Raw genomic sequence first — 20,760 nt, forward strand, 5'->3', positions numbered from 1 at the left:
CAGGTTCGAATCTCAGAATTTATAATTATGACTATTGAGTCAGAGCATGTCGGGTTTAACTTGGTTCACGTGACGTTTACCCGGTGCGCACCCGAAAGACAGCGGCCGTGAGTTAGCTACGATAAAAAACGTGTTCGGCCTTCGTTACTGTTTACTTTTTTTAAAAAATTTCATTACCTATTTACATTTCTTTTATTTTATAAACTAGTTTCTGATTCGGGAAACTAGAGCCACAAGCCAAAGATATATATTGGGGGATATCCCCAACTCATCGGGAAATTTAGTTACCGGAAGTGATGGCAGCGATACGTAGTGTATCACCATCACTCATAAAACTAACCTCTTCTGTCCGCTTATACACTCCTAAACTCCCTTCTAATCAATACTTCCGCCGCCGTGGAATCTCCGCCGCAGTTGAATTTGTCAAAAAGTCAACCGACGAACCCAACAAAATTGTGATACCATCAGCTACCAACCAATCAGAAGACAACAAAGTTGTTCTTCCGACCAATCAGTCTTCCGCAAAGCTCCTCAGAATCCGTCACACTGTAACTCTCATTTCCCATTCTTTGTTTCTGTATATGTTGCTAAGTTCTTGTGAATGTTCTCTTGGACATTTTATCAAATAGTTCGTGTGCATGTTTTAAAAGTGTCCAATGCTCGTGCTAAAATACGCAAAGCGATTGCTATATTATGAAATGGGAAAGTGGTGTTGGTTTTTGATGCTTGTAGTCCGATGTGTAGGTTTAATATGACTCCAAATAGATCTAAATTTAGCTACTATTTAAGTACCTAAACTTTAAAATAAATAGTTTATAAATTTTTAAAAATCTAACAATATTATCTAAAATAATAAAACTCGGAACCTTTCATTCGAATGTAATATCATTCATAAAAAATGTGCGAAACTCAATATATAATACTTTTAAGAATTTCGACTAACGATATAGTTATATTTTTTATACAAATTCTTAAATGAGTGACTCATTTGAGTCAGTTTTCAGTGACTCAATTGATACATTTGGATGAATTAAGTGACCAATTTGATAATTAACTCTTAAGTTTTTCACTTTTCTCCATTTTCCCATTTGCATGTGTATGTGGAAAATTATTGCAATATCTAATTCTTGGTTCTATATTTTGCAAGAAGCATAACATTTTGCTATTTGACATCAATGTTTAGGCATAGGAGTAGGGTGTTTTTTTTTGGCGCTAAATTATAAATATAACATCACTTATTGGCTATAGCATTGCATTTGACATGCTGTAGATATGCACTAATATATGGTACAAGCATGCATTGAGCTTGTGTGTATTTAGATATATTTGAAACTGTTTTATATAAATAATTGATTTTGTCAATAATGTTGTACTCCGATACAAGCCGCCGCCTGTATTTGATCATATCATTTTTATTACTAATATAATTAAAAGAGGTTGAAATTTAGGTTTAACTTACATTTTTTAATTAATTATAAGCTTAATGTGCTATAAAATTTCTACCATAATTAGAAATATGATCTGATAAATGAAGTTGTAAGAAAAAGCTCAGGCCCATATTTTGTAGGTTATAAACTTTTAAGCCTATTATGCCCATGGTACCAACCGACGAAATAAGTTAAGAGTTTTCATATTTCAAATAGACTGATAGATATTTTATATTTAGTAATTGTTATAATGTATGTGTAACTGTTTTGTAACTCAATTATATATGTTGAAGGCTATTATTAAAGGCTATATTTTATGTTATGTAATTCGGTTCTAATTATGTTATAATTATCTTTAATATTTTAAATTCGTTTGGCCCATAGTACCGATGTATGGTCTTCAGTTCGGTTTTAATGGAATAGTATAAATTATATAAATATAATAGAAGTACGTGTATTTAAAATTTAAATATTAAGAAAATTCATTGTTTATTGATGGAAATGAAATGAAATACTGTGGACCCAAACATTTGATGCATCTCTAGCACTATGTATGTGCGTGATGCTTCCCTAATGTATAATTGGACTATAATTCGTAAAAATTGTAGTTAAAATTGATTAGTTTCCTATAACATTGCATCCGTTACTAAAATTTATTTCAAATTGATTAGTAATTACTTGTCACAGTATCAAAGATCTCAGTGTCATTTTCTTGATCACCAAACTCTCGGTGTTATTTCACCATCACTGATCTCTTGATGTTTTCATTTCTTCCATTTCAATCTCTTAGTGTTATTTTGTTATCTTGCTCACCAAACTCTTGGAGTTGTTTTATTTTCTTCATCATGAAACGTGGTCGGGAAGTATGTTGGAAATAAATAGTTTTAAACATACCAGCTACCTAAATATACATGTGCATGGATGCAGTGTGCTCATGTTATGGCCATGGCTGTTCAAAAGGTCTTCCCAGATGCTAAAGTAACAATAGGGCCGTGGATTGATAATGGTTTCTACTATGACTTTGACATGGAACCTCTAGCTGACAAGGATCTTAAAAGGATAAAGAAGGAAATGGTGAGCATCTACTGCAGTATTGCTATTATTATCTTTTTTCTCAATACGTGAAAGATATTTATTAGCCTATTCTTTCAGGGTACGGAATTTATTTCTTAAATCATCTGTAGGATCGCATTATTGGCCGGAACTTACCTCTAGTCAGGGAGGAAGTTACAAGAGAGGAAGCTCAGAGAAGGATAACCGCAATAAATGAACCTTACAAACTGGAGATATTGGAAAGCATAAAGGAAGAGCCGATAACAATCTACCACATAGGTAAGATATTATCAATATGTGCAGTTAAATTTATTTAATTCTGGCAATTCAATATAGTTAGTAGGAGCAGTGCAGGAAAAAAATGAAGTACCACCTAAATATGGGTTTTAGATCGCTACCTAATAGTGTGGTATAGGGCCTATAGTCATAAATCATCAGCATTTATTATGTTGAGGAGAATGAATATGGATACCTGTTTATGTAACCCGAGATTGCGTAATTAGGTTTGCGGTAAGCCATTAAGATCTACGATTTACATTTCATGTGATTGATTCTACTGCCAATTGTCTTATTCTTTAATTTTTCCAGGTAATGAATGGTGGGACCTTTGTGCTGGGCCTCATGTTGAATCCACTGGAAATATTAACAGGAAAGCTGTGGAGCTTGAATCTGTTGCTGGTGCATATTGGAGAGGAGACACGGATAAGCCAATGCTCCAGAGAATCTATGGCACAGCATGGGAGAATGAAGAACAATTGAAGGCGTATGCTCACTTTAAAGAGGAGGCTAAACGCCGGGACCACCGCCGCATCGGCCAAGACCTTGATCTGTTTTCTATACAGGTAAAAATATTTCCGGTCATAATTGATTAATATTGGTGTGAATTTTAATTGGTTTGCTTTGAGCATGGCTTCCACTTTTAAGCATTAATCACTTTACCAAGATGATTCTATTAAATGAACTTACTTATAAGAATCCCATTGCAAACCATCCAGGATGAAGCTGGCGGGGGTCTAGTTTTCTGGCATCCAAAGGGTTCTATTGTGAGACACATGATTGAGGATGCTTGGAAAAAAATTCACATTAGGCAAGACTATGATCTTCTGTATACTCCGCATGTGGCAAGGGCCGATCTGTGGAAGATAAGTGGCCATCTGGATTTTTATAGGGAAAATATGTATGACCAGATGGACATTGAGGAGGAGCTTTATCAGCTTCGACCAATGAATTGTCCGTATCATATTCTGGTTTACAAAAGAAAGCCACATTCTTATCGGGATTTTCCCATCAGAGTTGCGGAGCTTGGAACAGTGTATAGATATGAGCTATCTGGCGCCTTGCACGGTCTATTCCGTGTAAGGGGTTTCACCCAGGTACATTCTTCATCTTGTTTTCTCGTAGGTGCACATTAGGTAGATAATTTTGCTTATATAAATATTTGCTTTGTATTCACCGGATGTCAGGAATCAGTTAATTCAATATTGTTTTACTGGCTCATGTGTCTATATTAGACTAGGAAAGTTTGGTAGTGACCAGTGGCGGATAAAGAATATTCTGACTTTGTGAGAAATCAAGTTACCTATAAATCTATAGACGCGGCTGCAAAAAAATAGGTTAGCTTTTTTATTCAACAAATTTTGTGCTGATAGTTGGGGTGATCACTGGTCATTTTGGTTGATTATGGAGGGCCAAACCGAAGCATATATTTTTGGTTTTCTTTCTACTATGAAGCCGAGCGAAACTAAATCATGACAAGAACGAACCATATTCACTCGGTTGATTTTGGTTTTGGTTTTGCACCAATGTGTAAATGTTTCTAAGATTATCCGTCTTCTACCAGTTATTTGTTGCACATTTCATTATAAAGCTTTAATAAACCTACTACAAGAATAAATTTAAATTTAAATTGATTTTGCAGGATGATGCACATATTTTTTGTTTGGAAGATCAAATTAAAGATGAAATCAGGGGCGTTCTTGATCTTACAGAGGAAATATTACTGCAATTTGGTTTTGACAAATATGAAGTGAACCTTTCCACCAGACCAGAGAAATCTGTGGGAAGTGATGACATATGGGAAAAAGCAACGTTGGCACTTAAGGATGCTTTAGAAGATAAAGGGTGGAATTATGAAATTGATGAAGGCGGTGGTGCTTTTTATGGACCAAAGATTGATCTCAAGATTGAGGATGCTCTTGGAAGGAAGTGGCAGTGCTCAACTATACAGGCAAGTCTAAGCACAAAACTTGGTTATATATATATTGATAATTAAATGTTTTTTACGTAGCAATGAGATTTTCTGTGCTCTTTGAATTGTTTTCTAGTATGGTTTAATCTGCACTTCTTTTGGCAAACAGATAATATGCTGTTCTTAGTTAAATCAGTGTTCTTGTTCATATGCAGGTTGATTTTAATTTACCTCAACGTTTTGACATTACATATGTTGATTCTGACTCGGGAAAAAAGCGCCCCATCATGATTCATAGAGCAGTTCTCGGGTCCCTGGAGCGATTTTTCGGAGTGCTGATAGAGCACTATGCTGGAGATTTTCCATTATGGCTTTCTCCAATTCAAGCTAGAATTTTGCCCGTCACAGACATGCAGGTAAGTTCTTCTATGATTATACATTTAACTTCCGCCAGCCCATCTACCAAACATTTTTTTTCAAGATTTAAGTTGTTTATTTGGTTTACCAAAAAGTTATATTAGTTATGTATGTGCAGACAGTCTTAAATAATAGTAACATAAAAAACCTGTATATCTCTTGGTATAAGACGAGGTTGTGCTTTTCTACAGTTGGACTACTGTAAAGAGGTGACCAGAAAGATGAAAGCTAATGGTATTCGGGCTGAAGTTTGCAGTGGTGAGCGTCTGCCGAAGCTCATCAGAAATGCTGAAAAGCAAAAGATTCCTCTAATGGCGGTCGTCGGGCCCAAGGAAGTTGAGACACATACAGTTACAGTTAGGTCTAGGTTTTCCGGGGAGCTCGGGTCCATGGCAATTGACGATTTCATCAGCCGAATGGAGCATGCAACTGAAAACAGAACATTTATATAAGACACTTGGAATATTGAAATTCTTAGTTCCCCGTTCTACTTACTGCTTCATGTAATGGCACGTAACTTCTTGTAATAGACATATAAAGCAGAAATACATGGGTTGAGATATTGTGCAGTTTTTTTGTAATTATAGTTGTAGCTATGCTTACTAAACAACTTATATGAAATGATAATAGTAAAGCAGTCAAGGTATGGTTGAGAATGAGATGGTGCAGTGTGCTACATTGATTCTATATATTTTGTGAACAACACCAAATTTATCTCAACCTCATGTTTATATACATATATATACCAGCAGTCACAATACACGGTGGCCTCAATGATACTCTGCCTAAATTTAGGCTTCCTAGATTTGGGGTGGTCATCTCAGGCTTCCTTTGGATCAATCTATAAGTAACATTACATTATCCTGTTTAAAAAATCTAATCCCAATCTGCTGGCTCAAAACATATGGAGATGATTACATTAAAGCCTGTTCAAGCATTTTTATGTTTCCTAATCTGGATGTCAATAATTACAAAAAGCCAAGGTCAATCAGTTGTTGATGCAAAACAGAGTGGAGCAAAAGGTGATGGTGTCACGGATGATAGTAAGGTGACATTGTTATCATTGTTATTATTGTATTGAAATGTTTAGTTTGTGAAATTGAAATTTGTGTTGCATATTTGATTTTTCTGCAGGCTCTTACAAGTGCTTGGCAGAAAGCATGTTCATCGCCAACTCCGAGTAAGCTAGTGGTTCCCCCAGGGCAATATGCTTCTGGGCCGATGACATTCCTCGGTCCCTGTAAAGCTCCCATTACAGTTGAGTTTCAAGGAAATTTGAAGGCTCCTACAGACATCAACCAGCTCAAATCACAGGACGGATGGATCGTTTTTCAACAAATCGATGCCTTGACGCTCAACGGTGGTGTCTTTGATGGTCGAGGCCAAGTTGCTTGGTCTGAAAATAATTGTGCCCAAACTGGCAAATGCAGCAATTTACCCATTGTGTGTATATAGTAATTATTAATCCTTTTTAGATTGTTTAGGTTGTCAGATTAGAAACTCGAATATTGACTATATGCATGTTTTTTTTTATCTGTTATTCTTAGAATATACGGTTCAACAAGGTGACCAATTCATTGGTGCAAGGCATAACTTCAGTGGACAGCAAATTGTTCCACATGAACATTCTACAATGCCAGAACTTGACTCTTAGCCATATAACCATAAATGCGCCAGCAGAGAGCCTCAACACAGATGGCATTCATATTGGTCGATCAACCGGGATAAAAATCACGGATTCCGACATTAAAACAGGAGATGATTGTATCTCCATGGGTGATGGAAGTCAGCAAGTGACTATAGAAAAGGTGAGATGTGGACCTGGCCATGGAATTAGTGTAGGAAGCTTAGGAAAGTACCATGATGAACAACCTGTCATGGGAGTTTTTGTCAGAGATTGTACATTTACAAACACGATGAACGGTGTTCGTGTCAAAACATGGCCGGCTTCTCCAAATGGCATCTGTCAGGACTTGCATTTTGAGAATTTACAAATGAATAATGTTGGCACCCCTATTTTGATAGATCAGCAGTATTGCCCATATGGTCAATGCCAAGCACAGGTATGCAATACTAATATGTTCTTTGATTAAATCGAGTGTTGAAGTAAGAAAGGCATTACTTGACACTGTTATAAAATTTCATAATTGCTGTTTTTGCAGGCTCCTTCAAAAGTTAAGATCAGCCAGGTGAGTTTCAAAGGAATCCACGGGACATCCTCGACAAAAGTTGTAACGAAGATTGCTTGCAGCAAAGGGATACCTTGCCAGAATGTGGAGTTGAGTGACATAAATTTGCAGTACCAGGGTAAAGATGGAGGTGGCGTCTCTCAATGTGCAAATGTTCTGCCAAAAATGACCGGCCAAATCTTCCCTCCCCCTTGTACAACAACACCGTCGTAATTAATCTCTTATATTTTCCTAGGGTAAATGCTGCTGATGATGTACATATGTTGTATATATGTAGAGGTAGGAAGTACTGTGTACATAATCGCATAATCCACAGGCTCTACTTATTTCCTGCACCCCTTCCTGCTACGCCTGAAGAGTTGGTGGACACGAGAGTTTAAATTTTATGATATAAATTGTTTAATCTTGATTAATGTTCCAGTTATCTTATCAGATTCAGATTAGTGGATTAATGCACATTGAGTTAACCTGCATAAATGGTAATTAATTAGCACTAGTTAAAGATATATAGTAACTAATTACTCTGCAGATGGCAGATTGTTTTGTGACTAATACAGGTTTAACTTGGATGTAAACCTTGTGCTGCAGATTGTTGCTAGTGCTCTTCATCACAATCTCTTTTCCTTTTGGAGATAAAACAAATCAACTAATGCAGGCTGCATTAGTAATTAAAATACGATTCATTAATCCGGGGGAAGAATCATGACTCAGACTTATTGAATGAATGTTTACCGATAAAATTCTCATCTATGTATCATATATTATGTAACTCCTTTAAAAGCAGATAAACTACATGATCAGGATTCTGAACTTAAGTTTAATCACACATTGTATAAAATCTCTTGTAGACAGCAAACATCTCTTCTGGTCTTTTGGGAACCAAGAGAAGCCATTAGCAGCATCATCATTATCTATTTAAATGTACTGCAATGGTACATTAACCTTATCATTGTGATTTACTACATTTAAATGTCTTCTGAATTCACCCAAATGGACCAAATTATATAGATTTTTTAGTAGGATTAGGCACCTTTGTCGGCAAAGTTGGTTTAAAAAGACCCCACAGAATTAGAAAACTAAACAAGTGAAATGCACCCAATAAAACTATGTGATAGCAACAAGCACTAACAAGACCACCACAACCTTCCATTATACCGGACATATACAAAGGTTGGCTCTTCTAAGTTGTAACTCATGCTCTTCACTTCAAACTAAGTCTAGCTCCTGCAATAATTTATATAGAACACTTGGTTGTCTGAATTCAGGTCTGTGAAGATGAGGCGTAAGAGTCCACGAGTAGCTGACGAGAACATGGTTGGCAACAATGGAAATGGTGCTGCTTTACCTATTTTAGCACAAAACAGAACGAGGCAAGGGCGGTATGGACTTACTGTTATATGTAGTATTGTTCGAGCTCCTCTCTTACTTTTGTCTTGTCTGTCTCATCCGCACATCAATAATGCTGATGGAGTTCTGGTGATGTCTGGAGAGTTGGCACACATATCTGATATAAATCATCTCATGGTTAGTGACAGCATGCGTTATGCTATTCTGATGTGAATCTTTAAGTAGGCTAGAGTATTTATGCTTCTAATTTTGTGCTCTTGGAGAATCTAGAGATGAATACGAGAATAGCAGGGATTATGGACTCTAATTTTGTATCATGTAATTGTACTGTGAATCACTTTAGTAGAAAATGCAAATATTTACACAAAAAATGATCCTATAATAGTATTTTGCAAAGCACTTTGGAATGCTGTAAAGTAGATATCTAGCTCTGAAACAGGAGTACATGTACATCCAAAGAATATTCTTGAGAATGCTGTAATGTAAATATCCAGCTCCGAGCCTCTGAAACTAGAATCAAGCAACACTCACCTGGCAGGGAGTTGAAGATCATAGACCGAAAAGTTCTTATCTGTTTTTAGTGCACTCTCCTGTTTTTTTCCAGCCATGTACATGACCCGGACTTGTAATTCAAACTACCAGAGTACCTATCCAGCATGCTTGATGGTCAGTCCATTATGATCCAAATGGACCTGCACTAAATTGTCAGATTAAGTGGGGATTCTGCCATCTTCTAATTCTCTCTTCCTTTTTTCCTCGCTTTGTTTGTTCGATCTAGAGTGGACACCTTGATCAGACATGCCATACCAAGTGCTAAGTAGCCACAAACAACTGGCCTACAGTAGATACCCGTCACAATCCTATTATGATGAAAGTAAATAAAAATGATTTCAGTTATAGGTACATTAGACAATTGCTACGCGCACATAAATTGTTAAACGAAATAATCTTGTTTGCATAACTTCTGAAATTATGCAAGGGTTTTGCATAGGTACACACTCCCTCACATCTCAGCTAATGCTTTTTGGAACCCAAGTTCTAGATTATCTGTTTAAGCGCTCCATTAGTTGTCGTGGGTGTTCTTATTCTAAGCAATGAGGCCAAAAAGATGTAATCATGTTTTCTGGTGTCTGTCAAATGGAAATTGAGCTTAGAAGTCAACTCTTCTAACTATTTGTGCTAAAAAAAATTTAGTGGAACTAAGTAAAGGTAAGAGTGAGATCTATGCATTTGGAAGCAATTAAACAGTGCTGTCCTAATTTTTTTGAATTGATCCAAGAAATTAACAATCTGTCTCTTTTCCCATAAAAAAAAGGAGAAAACGATCTCTCTTTTTACAGCCAATATTATTTCCAACCTTAAGCAAAAATATAAACTAAAAAAATCCCAGACTTAGGTATCATATGCTCAAAGGATAGCAAATGCTGATAGACCAGAGGACCAGAGTGTACAAGTTCCTGCACTGTACGTGCTTCTCAGTATCAGCTTAAAAGTTCATATTCAACCAGGACCTTCTGTGGTAAGGTCTGGTATGTCTGTCAGTATCGGCTTAATTCCTTTTAAATGGCTTGTTTCCGTCAAGAATTGGATTTCACTTTATTTTCACGGTACTGGCCACCTAGGATTTTTAAGTACTCGGGTGTACACTGTCAAGATGACTCAGGATTGGCTCATATGAATCAGGCTTTTCATCGGAGGCAGGGACACGATGGTTACTGTCAGTATATGGATATCCTCTAAACTCTAGTACAGCCACAGAGTAACATAGTTAAGCTGATACGGCCATTAGACCTGGACAGTTATTTAAAGATTTTTGAAAATCCTTCTAAAGTGATACTCATGGGACATTAAAAAAAATTACATTTTTATCACAGGAACCCAGCTTTTTTTTATCAGTTTAGAGGATTATGATCTCATAGAGATGTTTAACAGTATCTGTTAAGGTGGAGGGGCTATAAAGATGTGGTATATAAATGTAAAGTTACGGTTTTGCTGTTGTTATCAAATTTAAATTACATCTGAGCAGTAAGTGAACACACTTGTGAAAAAGTTTGCTGGAAGCTACAAATATGTAACCTGAGGGCTGATAGTGGTGCAATAAGCATTACCAGTTGAGCCGATCCGGTTGCTGCTTCTTCCAGCACTTGTTGCCTGTAGAACTCATTACTGATCTTGTCTTCAAATTTTAATCAACGGAGATCCAACTATTGAAAATTTACGATAGACTACAGATACACTTGAAAACGATTGCACATCTTTTTTCCATAACAACACCATAGGATAATTAAAACATAACACATAATCGTACATTACATTATTGGGGGAGACAAATATTACACAGGTGACCACGTACATACCACATGAGTGATTCGAACAGCCAAAGCTAGAACGTCGCTGTGTTTTCTGGTGACCTTAGCCTTCAGGGATTTATATTATAGCAATAAGGTCCCATACTTGATACATGACACATATATAATATAGTACAAGTAAACATAACTCTTTATTTAGAACATACACAAACACTAAAAAGTGCCAGTACTCTGATGCTCCATGTAATTTATTTATTCTTCAGTCTTTTTAATCTCCTCCTCCACCTCAACAACTGCTGGTGCTTCTTCAACCTTGTCTTCAACTTCCTCTGTAGGTTTCTCCACTTCGACCTGAGTACCTGCAACACCATCTTCTTTCGCAACTTCAGCTTCGGTTATATCTTCAGGTTCAGCTTCAGCTTTGAGTTGAGCTTCGGGTTCAGTTTCTACAGGCGCCTGATCAACAGGTGGCACCACTTGTTCTTCTTTAGGCTTGTTCTCTTCCTCCACAGCTGTTACAATTTCTTCTGGTTCTGGACTACTTTCAACCTTGACCTCCTCTTCAGTTGCCTTGACTTCCTCTACTGTCGGGGCCTCGACATCTGAAACAACAGCTGTAGGAGTAGCAGTCTCAGTTTCTTTTTCCACTTCTGGTGCTTCTGGAGCTGGAGCTGCTACTACTTCCTCGACAGTCGCGGCAGCTTCTTCAGTAGTAGTTGTGTTTACCTGGTCTTCAACTTTCTCTGCATGGAAGGCTGATGTTGCTGATACAACCTGCACGTACAACACTCCATTATCATTAGAATCACTAATTAAATTCCTAAAACCTTAACAAAAAAAGTAGTAGTTCTTATACTTTTAGTAATATTAACAAAATAAATGGTGAACAAGTTATAATGAATATGGAGAGAAGGATCTGAATCAAGGTAGCTAGTTTTGGTTACCTCGACGGTGGCCATTATGAATACAAGAGAGAAAACTGAATGGAATGCCTAGTAGTAATCAAAGAAGATTGGAGAGAAGAGATAAGTATAAAGAGTATATGACTAGAAGAGGTGAGTAGAGATGATCGAGCAAGAGAGGTTTATATAGAGGTGTGGAGGGTCTCGTTTAAGCACCTTCGTAAATCTCAAAGAGTCGCGTAAATAGCAAAATACCAAAGAGTCGCGTAAATAGCAAAATACCAAAGAGTCGCGTAAATAGCAAAATAGTTTTGATCCAGTGTAATACTACAACTATTTCTTTCGGGATATTTTATTTTTCTGCACACATTTATAAGTATTTTAATCGTATAATTAAAATATTATTATTTTTAAATAAAAATGTATTCCCTCCGTCCCCTGAATTCTTTACATAGGGGACGAGACTCGGCACACACTTTAATACTCTTATTAAATGTAATTGTATAAAAAAAATTAGATTTTTTTTCTTCTTAATAAAAATATAATGTTCAAATTTTTATTAAAAAAAAAACAAAAATTTTAAAAATAAATTACAGAAATATACTTTATAGTTGCCTTAAAACACATGTCAAGTACGTGAAAAAACTGTAAATAAATAAAGGGATGGAGATCGTATAATTTAAACTTTTACGTGGTTAATACATGTGTGTAGAAAAATCAAATAACACTTAAAATGAAATGGAGGGAGTAATATTTACTTCAAAGTTAAGTAATTTTCTTGACATATTAGAGTATATGCAACACACTATTTATTTACGCTCTTAACTCAAAAAAATGAGGAGAGAGAATCAAAATTTTACTTCAATAGATTTTTTAGACTAACTATTAATTTTAAGAGTCTAATCTCTTTACTCAATTTTAAGAGGTAAAGTTCACTCTTAACTATTATTTTATATTATATTTTTAACAAAATTATTTTTTCTCTTTTTATTTATTATTTTTTTTTGTGAATTAAAGATGTTTTTAATAGTAAAATATAGATTAAAAAGTCAATTTAGAAAGTATTATTGAAGATGAAAATGTATTAAATCAGTAAGATCCAATAATTTATATTATTTATAAAAAACGAACTTTGAGCTGGGTGACGATCTCAGGATCGGATCTCAAAAAAGCATATTTACAATTAATTTTTGCAAAATATATGTACTGGTTTCATGTGAAGAATCTTGAGAAATCTACAAACTAGAGTTCCTAAGAGTGTGATGAATGAGGTAGTGTGGGAGTTCGTTATCTTTCCATTAGAGATGGCTTAAATAATTGAACCCCCCAAATTTAATAATACGAGCGAGAGGGTACAAGCTATCATCTCCTTTTGGTTGCGTGTGCAAATGAGGCAGCTGTGCTTTGTGCAGTCGGGAATGTAGGTGACCTGTTTGAAACGCTTTTACCAATTCACTAATGATGCCTTCATGTTCTCAGGTTACCATCGTCATGTTACACGAATCTCTTCAATTTACCCTTGTTTTGTGGATCCAAAAAAGCGGATCCGCCGATTCAACAACAATAGCTATGCGTCTATATTAACCTAACTAATGACCTCTCGTAATTCCAGATCACCCCGGGTTTTCTTCTACTTCTATCCGGACTCGACCTCCATTTACTTGGAAATGATTGCGTTTATGATGTAATTGTAGGATGGGCTCTTATAAAACAAAGTTAGAGGGGGTAATGTCCCGCGGCACCTACGACGTAAAAATGAAAAGGGGTATCGGAGAAAAAGGGTAAAATAAAAATTATGTTTAAATATATGTATAGGAAGTAGAGATTCAGTAACCCTGGTACACCTTTTAATCAGCCTTTTATAAACTTCTCATTAGAATTTAGCGGTTTATAACTTAGATCTGGACCGTTGATGAGTCTAGGATTGAGGGACACGCGGATGATTATGATGGGTCAACGTGTCCCGGGATTAAAGTACCTGCCCTGAAGGCATGCATAAAGGCATGCCCAAATGACATGCTATTTATCAATTAAATATAATAAAATTTAAAACATAATTGTTATACTAATATACAGTGAACTTGAATATAAAATTAAAGTTAGTTGATACTAACAACCGAATACCATCATAATACTCATTTATATTAGTAACTTTTTAGATATTCAAATATATGTAAATATTTTAGAATTATATTTATTATTTCTGGATATATCCAGTATTAAAATAATTATTAAAAATATAAAAAAAATTAGTAAAAAAGCATGCCAAATCATGAAAAGACATGTCTGGCTAATTGACGTCATGGCATGCCCATCTTGACATGCCCGTGCCGCTGTGACATGCACCTTACCCGGGATCCAGACCTTTGGGAAGTTTCAGATCCGGACCACCTGAACAGTGGAGATGTTGCCACGTGCCCGGAAGTCCTTTAGTCATTTGTTAACTAGGCCCGGGGCTCCTCTTAATGGACCTAAACTAATACTCCCTCTGTCTGGTATTACATTTCCTATTTTGACTTTTTACACTATTCATGGTAAACGATTGACTACTAATTTACGTTTAATATATAAGATCAAATATATTTATAAGTGATCTTGTTGGATTCGTATTTATGAGTACTTTAATACAATGAAATTTTTATATTCAATACTAATACGAAATTAAATATATTAACAATTAAAATTGTGCATTAACAAACGTGTTCAACACAAATAAAAAACGTTTTTAGGGACGGAGAAGTACGAGCTATCAACCTCTTTTATGAATGCATAATTAACCGATTCGAAAAAAACAGTCGGTACAATTCAATAATGGTTAATAACTAAAAATTGACCGAATCGACTTATTAATTTAGGTAACGATTTTGTGATTAAAAATAAATCGAATCTACCCGTGCATATCATCAGTAACAACTAACAAGCACTATCCTTCTATTCACCCACGGCCAACGTTTATATTCAAATTTTGACATGGTAAAAAGAAAGGACATGATATTGCTAAAAAAATTATAATATTATAATATAATATAGTTAAATTTTTTTAAAATAATTTTCTTAAAATCGAGAAAAAAATATTAATTTATCAAATTTATTACCTTATCAATATGAGTAATATTTTATTACCACTTTTAGATTTTTAATAGTTGGTTAATACGAAATCTTTTACTTTGTTACGGTTTTCGTCCAAATAAAAATGTATTACAATATCTATTACTGTGATTGAGATTTGAAGCTTTTCTACTCAGAATTGCCATTTTCACAAGTGCAAAATATTATAATCATTGGGGGTGTATAGACGAATCGTTGAACAGCATTCAACTGTTCAACCGTATTTGACGGATAATTACGAAACGCAGGTTGATTGTAAATTTAAATTTTAAAAATCGCTTATTCGTGATTTGCATTCAATTTTAATTTTTTGAAAATCTCAAAATCGTAACCGCAACTCGCCATATATATATATATTTACAAAACTTTAGTTAATATCATATAAATTGATAAGTATACATATTTATTAACTAATCTTAGGTTAATAATAAGATTGCGTTCATAAAATTCACAATTTATAATAAGATATATAACCAAAATAAATGAAAAATTTAATAAACATATAATTTTATTTTTATCCTTTTCTTTTTATTTTCTCTCACCTACATATTTTTGTAAGTTTTTAATATCTTTGCTCCACACGGAGCATTAGTTTGTATTTTATTTTTGAATGTAAATTTATCACGTAACTTAAACTTGAATATATTAATATTCCGGATTTATTTTTTTGCAAATTAGTAATTATTTTAAAATAAGTGGTTGCATCGCAAATCGATCCGCAATAATCACAAATTCGTAACCGCAATTGACACGGTTAACGATGACAATTTTCTAAAATCGCTTTTGGTAGTTTGATACAATTTTTAACCCAAAACTAATCTGATTCAAATCGCGTACACCCAAGCTAATCATGCAACATAAACTGCAAGAGAAAAAAAAATAGTTTAACATATTGTAAAAATTAAACTTTTAACTAAGCAAAGCGGGGGCTCTTTTGATATGAAGAGGGATGGGTTAAGCTTTGTAGGACGGTTTGTAAAGATAAACCATTGGGCGGTGTAAAAGTTTTAAGTGGTAACATCAATCAATTTGTAATCTGTTTCGAATTTAATTTTATCTATAGGTTTGTTTCATGCTAGTGCTAGCTATAATTTGCTTCAAGAAACATGCATGCTCTTTTGGATTTTTCATTTGCTCCTCCCATGTTACCGACTTGATTCATTTTAGATTTTTCGTATCTTTTATTTTTTATCATCTGTAATGCAAAGAAATTAAAAGGTAAGGTGTGCCTGGGAATGAGGTGTCAAGTATTAAAAAAGAATAACAAGATATTATTTTTTTTAATTATTTTATGCCACCAGCTCATGGTATGGTGTAATTTAGCTTATCTCGTATCCTTTTTTTTAGGAAAGCAAACAAATTAGTAATAATTACATTTCATGCCCACTTAAATCATTTAAAAAAATGTAATTCGCATCTATTTCTATCTTAAATATAGATTTTCGATGAATTTGTTGCATCATATCCGTGATTATTACTTAAAAAGGTATATTGTTAAAATATAAAAAAATTCCAAAAATCTCTTTTATATTATAAAATTTTAATACTTTCAATAATTTTTAAAACTATAATTTTGTAAAATGTATAAAATTAAATAGAATCGACGGAGGAGGCGGTGAGATAAGATGATGAAAAGACGTAGAGTGACTCAGCAGTGGGACCCACTTGTATATTCCTAGTCGGATTGTCACTCACTTGAAGTGACGCAGCAGTGGGGACCCACTTCTATCTTCCTCGTCGGTTTATATCATTCACCATGTCTCCCCTTCATTTCATTCTTTCCATTCCTGTCTAATTTTAATGAAAAGAGATTTACAACTTTTGAGCTGTCCCCTTGACAAAAATGTTACTCCCCGTCCCTAAAAACGTTTCCTATTTGTGTTGAATACGTTTGCCAATGCATATTTTTGATTGTTAATATTTTTAAATTCGTATTAGTATTAAATATAAAAATTTTATTATATTAAAATACTGATAAATACGAATCCAACGAGATCACTCATGACTATGTTTGATATTATAGATTAGACGTAAATTAATAGTCAATCGCTTACCGTTAATAGTACCGAAAATCAATATAGGAAGAACAAAATGGGACGGAGGGAGTACTACTACTAAAATCATTTTTGTTTATATATTGCTAATTGCCTAATTTATTGAAAGCAAAATTGAAGACATTCACTCCGCTTAATTAGAGTAAATTATAAAGCTGTACCTTAACTTTGCCCCTTATAATACTTTGGTGGCCTAAATTTCATTTAATAATATAGTGATAAAATATTGCCTATATTAAATGGGTTTAAGTTCGGTCACAACACTGTTATTCACTATTAAATTTAATTATTTTCTAATAAACAGTATGTAATTAGAATTTCTATTTAATTACAATAACAGAATCTCATTATGATAATGTTTAAAGTATTTGTTAAAAGTCAAACAACATATATTTCAAAATTGAAAGCGTGTAACTTTGTTATAATTCGTGTTTATATTTTTTTAAATTGAAATAAACTAAAGAATAATGAACAAATTTAACAAGTATATTTTTAAAAACTTTAATTCCAAAATTGGAATGCAAATAAAGGTGAGGAAATTTAATAGAATTTTACTTCTCAGCCTATCATTTTTATTTAAAGTTGTAGGTTATTATATATGTTTTTCCTTTAACTTTAACAAATGTAATAATTTCAAGAAATTCTTACATTCACGATTTTTTTTTAGAAAATACATATTTAGGTTTCAAAAAAAAAGAAAATACATATTTATTTTACGCCTTTCGTCCTCAAAAAATTGGTGTAATTACCTTCATTTTTTCGTTTGTTTGAAACTTACAAGAGTTTTCGGCGATTAGCTCTTTGTGTGTTTAATTAGTAAAGTTTTTTTGACAGTCTATTTTCTATTTAAAAGTATAAAAATACTCAATGTAATGTTAGAGTGAGCAGTTGACAATTAAAAAACCATGAAATTTTGTGTGCTCGCTGTTTTTTAATTTCCCGATGTTCAGTTAAATTTAGTAAATCAAGGACTTTGATAAAACACTCCAAAATATTTGCAAAAACGATAACTTACCAATCTTTGCTATCCCGGGGTGCTGCAGATCTCCACCCAATAGCAAACTTCGTTACGTTGATGGCCATCACAATTTAGAGTGCCAAGAGATATGTCTTTAAATGTTGGCGACAAGTATTAATTTATTTTTTAAGAAACCGGTAGACAGGGGTATCAGTTGAACGATCATGAAAGGATAGATGATACATTAATCCGAACATATTTTTGGAATATCTCCGATACAGGTTGTCAAAAGATTGTCAACATGTCAATCTTGATTATCTACGTATTGAAGTAAAATATTGTCAAGTTATTATAAAACTAGCGTAAAAACATGTGCGATGCACTGACCTTCATATATTGAAATATTATCTCGAACGAATTTGCATCTATACAAAAATAAATTTTGAATCACCACAACATGTTACAGGCACGAGAGTTCTGGAAGTTAATCTCCAAGTTCCAATTCATTTATCTACAATACTTGAAGATATGGAGTTAACTGTTGAAGGTGTGGAAACTTCTGAAACTACTATATCACATATTACACCAATTTCTCATTCAAATCTTATGCTTAAGCTAGTGATGCAGTTCAACAATTAGTGCAAAATCCGGTTGTTGAAGAATCTAATGATATTGAAGAACCTAATGTTTCTAATGCTATTATACATCCTAAGGATGATCAATTCTTCCCTGAAGATATGCCTATGCATGTGAGACAACAGAAACTGAAAGAGTTAGATGTTACAAAAGAAAAGGATTATTCTATGATTATTCTGATAATCTCTGGAATGCTCATTGGAAAGATAATACATATCATATTTCCAGAACACAAGCTGTTGCACATCTGAAAACAGCAGAACAGAAGATTACAAATCCTAATATGCTGAATCATCTGAAAGCATCAACTTTAGTTGTCAGATCCTTACACACAGCTCATGAAGCAACTACTACTCAAATCAATCAGATTAAAGAATCTTTGATTGCTTCAAAGCTGACTATTCATCAGGAAATTCAAAAACAAATTTCACCAATAGTTGCCAGACAAACTACAATTGAAGCCAGTCAAGCTAGATTGGAAGCTAAACAAGATCAAATGTCTGCTCAACTTACAGAAGTACAAAATTCAATGGAGCTGTCATTGACAAGTACTTATACTGAAAATTGTGATGGAGGTAATAAAGGGGGACATAAGGATAGCAAAAGGAGAAAAAAAAGAGTTGAAGAATTAACATTGCTGATGAAGACCAAGGTATTCTGGAGATAGAAGCTGGTGCTAAAGCAAGTAAATTTCTTCAATCCCTGAAAGACAAACAACTCTGTTCTACAAGGATCCGAAGATTCAATTATTTGACTCTGAGGAGAGTAGAAGAATATTTGTAAAAGAAAATTCTGGAGTTGATCTTGAACAGCTAAGGCAAATGAAGGAAGACTTCAAGAATTCCATGAAGACAGCAAATGCTGACATTGCTGTTATTTCTCAAGTACTTTATGAAGATGATCCTTCTAACAGACCAACCAAATGTGTAGTTATAAGGGAAATCAGTCAAGCAAAAGATCTCGGATCACAAATTACAGTAACTGTTGACTTGAAACTTAAAGGAAAAGAGAAGATAGGAGAGAAGTTAAAGATTTCAAAGTCTAAAGCCAAAGCTGTTGGAAAGAAGAAGAAGGAAGATTTATTAAAGCGTTCTGAGCCGAGGAAGTGGAATTAACCTCAAACATTACTCAAGTAAAAGAAACAGTTTAGGATGAAGAGTAAAGTCTGATATTCACTGAAGCAAGATTGAATATACATACTTGATTCCTGCATTTAGATAGTTTTGACATCATCAATTGGAACTTGTCCATATTTTCATTATGAACAAGTTGGGGAAGATTGTTAGGAGCAATTGATGATATCAAACGGAAACTATCAGAAGCATCGACGGGATGATGACTACAAGCATCGACGAATGATGACTACAAGCATTGACGGATGATTGTGACATCGACGGATGTTGATAATCGACGGATAATCATATCAACGGATGATGAAATCAGTATTTGTCACATCAGTTGATCTTTGAGGAGGAAAAGGAAACATGAACTCAAGTCGGTGAAGGACTTTATCTCAGAAGCAATTGTATAAGTTTCCTTGTTGTTAATTGTAACATCCGGGACATAGAGTGTAATTATTTTTATCAATATATGATTATTATGTGATTATTAGGTGAATTTTGGTGAATTATCTGATGATTGATAATAATATTTGGATGTTTATATATAATAAAATGTGAGTATGTTAATTTTAATACATCCAGAATAAAATATAGATAATTAAGGTATTTTTCTGATAATTTTTGGAGTGTTATATGATTTTATAATGATTTATGAATTTATTAATTATTTTCTGAATAATTACGAAACTATTTTATAAAGCCGGGAATCGTCTAACTTCAACCGTTTTTACGTTTTTACAACCCGAAACTCTTCCGAAAACTCCTTCCTAACCTAATCTGGTAATTCTGGACATTTTCGTGTTTTGACTTTCTCGATCCGGATTACGGTTTGACCCGTCCGCGGCCCAGCGCAAAATTTTCGATACGATAATCATTTCGATAAATCAACAAAACCCGTATTCTCGAAAGACGGGATATTATTACATTATTTTCGTATAAAGTATTTTATAAAAAGCTCGTTTTGGATTATTATCCAATACGGGTATCAAATCGGATCGTTTTTGCAGTTACTTAGCGGCTAAGTAACTAATTTATGGATCCAATACGATCC

At 34.1% G+C, this 20,760-nt stretch overlaps 4 protein-coding genes across 4 annotated transcripts; 3 read left to right on the top strand and 1 right to left on the bottom strand.

Annotated features, from left to right (window-relative positions):
* The first annotated feature begins 200 nt into the window (after positions 1–200).
* Positions 201–5,666, top strand: LOC141697272 (threonine--tRNA ligase, chloroplastic/mitochondrial 2). The gene is made up of 8 exons (XM_074501559.1): positions 201–548; positions 2,355–2,501; positions 2,612–2,759; positions 3,069–3,322; positions 3,476–3,853; positions 4,399–4,707; positions 4,884–5,084; positions 5,277–5,666. The coding sequence occupies exons 1-8, from the start codon at positions 297–299 to the stop codon at positions 5,535–5,537; spliced, it is 1,950 nt and encodes a 649-aa protein (XP_074357660.1). The 5' UTR covers positions 201–296; the 3' UTR covers positions 5,538–5,666.
* A 178-nt stretch (positions 5,667–5,844) lies between these two features.
* LOC141697273 (exopolygalacturonase clone GBGA483-like) lies at positions 5,845–7,698 on the top strand. Its single transcript, XM_074501560.1, has 4 exons — positions 5,845–6,133; positions 6,220–6,528; positions 6,633–7,148; positions 7,248–7,698. Exons 1-4 carry the CDS (start codon positions 5,990–5,992, stop codon positions 7,485–7,487), a joined length of 1,209 nt encoding a protein of 402 aa, XP_074357661.1. The 5' UTR covers positions 5,845–5,989; the 3' UTR covers positions 7,488–7,698.
* Positions 7,699–8,370: 672 nt separating this feature from the next.
* Positions 8,371–9,668, top strand: LOC141697805 (uncharacterized). The gene has a single exon (XM_074502350.1). The coding sequence runs from the start codon at positions 8,550–8,552 to the stop codon at positions 8,832–8,834; it is 285 nt and encodes a 94-aa protein (XP_074358451.1). The 5' UTR covers positions 8,371–8,549; the 3' UTR covers positions 8,835–9,668.
* Positions 9,669–10,902: 1,234 nt separating this feature from the next.
* On the bottom strand, positions 10,903–12,032 carry LOC141697995 (uncharacterized). The gene is made up of 2 exons (XM_074502584.1): positions 11,875–12,032; positions 10,903–11,704 (listed from the first exon to the last, which is right to left on the bottom strand). The coding sequence occupies exons 1-2, from the start codon at positions 11,887–11,889 to the stop codon at positions 11,183–11,185; spliced, it is 537 nt and encodes a 178-aa protein (XP_074358685.1). The 5' UTR covers positions 11,890–12,032; the 3' UTR covers positions 10,903–11,182.
* Between the last annotated feature and the right edge of the window lie 8,728 nt (positions 12,033–20,760).

Source organism: Apium graveolens, chromosome 11, assembly GCF_009905375.1.
Source record: "Apium graveolens cultivar Ventura chromosome 11, ASM990537v1, whole genome shotgun sequence".
Lineage (NCBI taxonomy): Eukaryota > Viridiplantae > Streptophyta > Magnoliopsida > Apiales > Apiaceae > Apium > Apium graveolens.

Bases quoted from the DNA above. Each gene is read 5' to 3' on its own strand.
- LOC141697272 (XM_074501559.1), top strand. From the start codon at position 297: ATGGCAGCGATACGTAGTGTATCACCATCACTCATAAAACTAACCTCT. The intron at 549-2,354 runs GTAACTCTCATT...GCATGGATGCAG, and splicing joins TCCTCAGAATCCGTCACACT to TGTGCTCATGTTATGGCCAT. The intron at 3,323-3,475 runs GTAAAAATATTT...CAAACCATCCAG, and splicing joins TTGATCTGTTTTCTATACAG to GATGAAGCTGGCGGGGGTCT.
- LOC141697273 (XM_074501560.1), top strand. From the start codon at position 5,990: ATGGAGATGATTACATTAAAGCCTGTTCAAGCATTTTTATGTTTCCTA. The intron at 6,529-6,632 runs GTGTGTATATAG...TGTTATTCTTAG, and splicing joins AATGCAGCAATTTACCCATT to AATATACGGTTCAACAAGGT. The intron at 7,149-7,247 runs GTATGCAATACT...CTGTTTTTGCAG, and splicing joins ATGGTCAATGCCAAGCACAG to GCTCCTTCAAAAGTTAAGAT.
- LOC141697805 (XM_074502350.1), top strand. From the start codon at position 8,550: ATGAGGCGTAAGAGTCCACGAGTAGCTGACGAGAACATGGTTGGCAAC.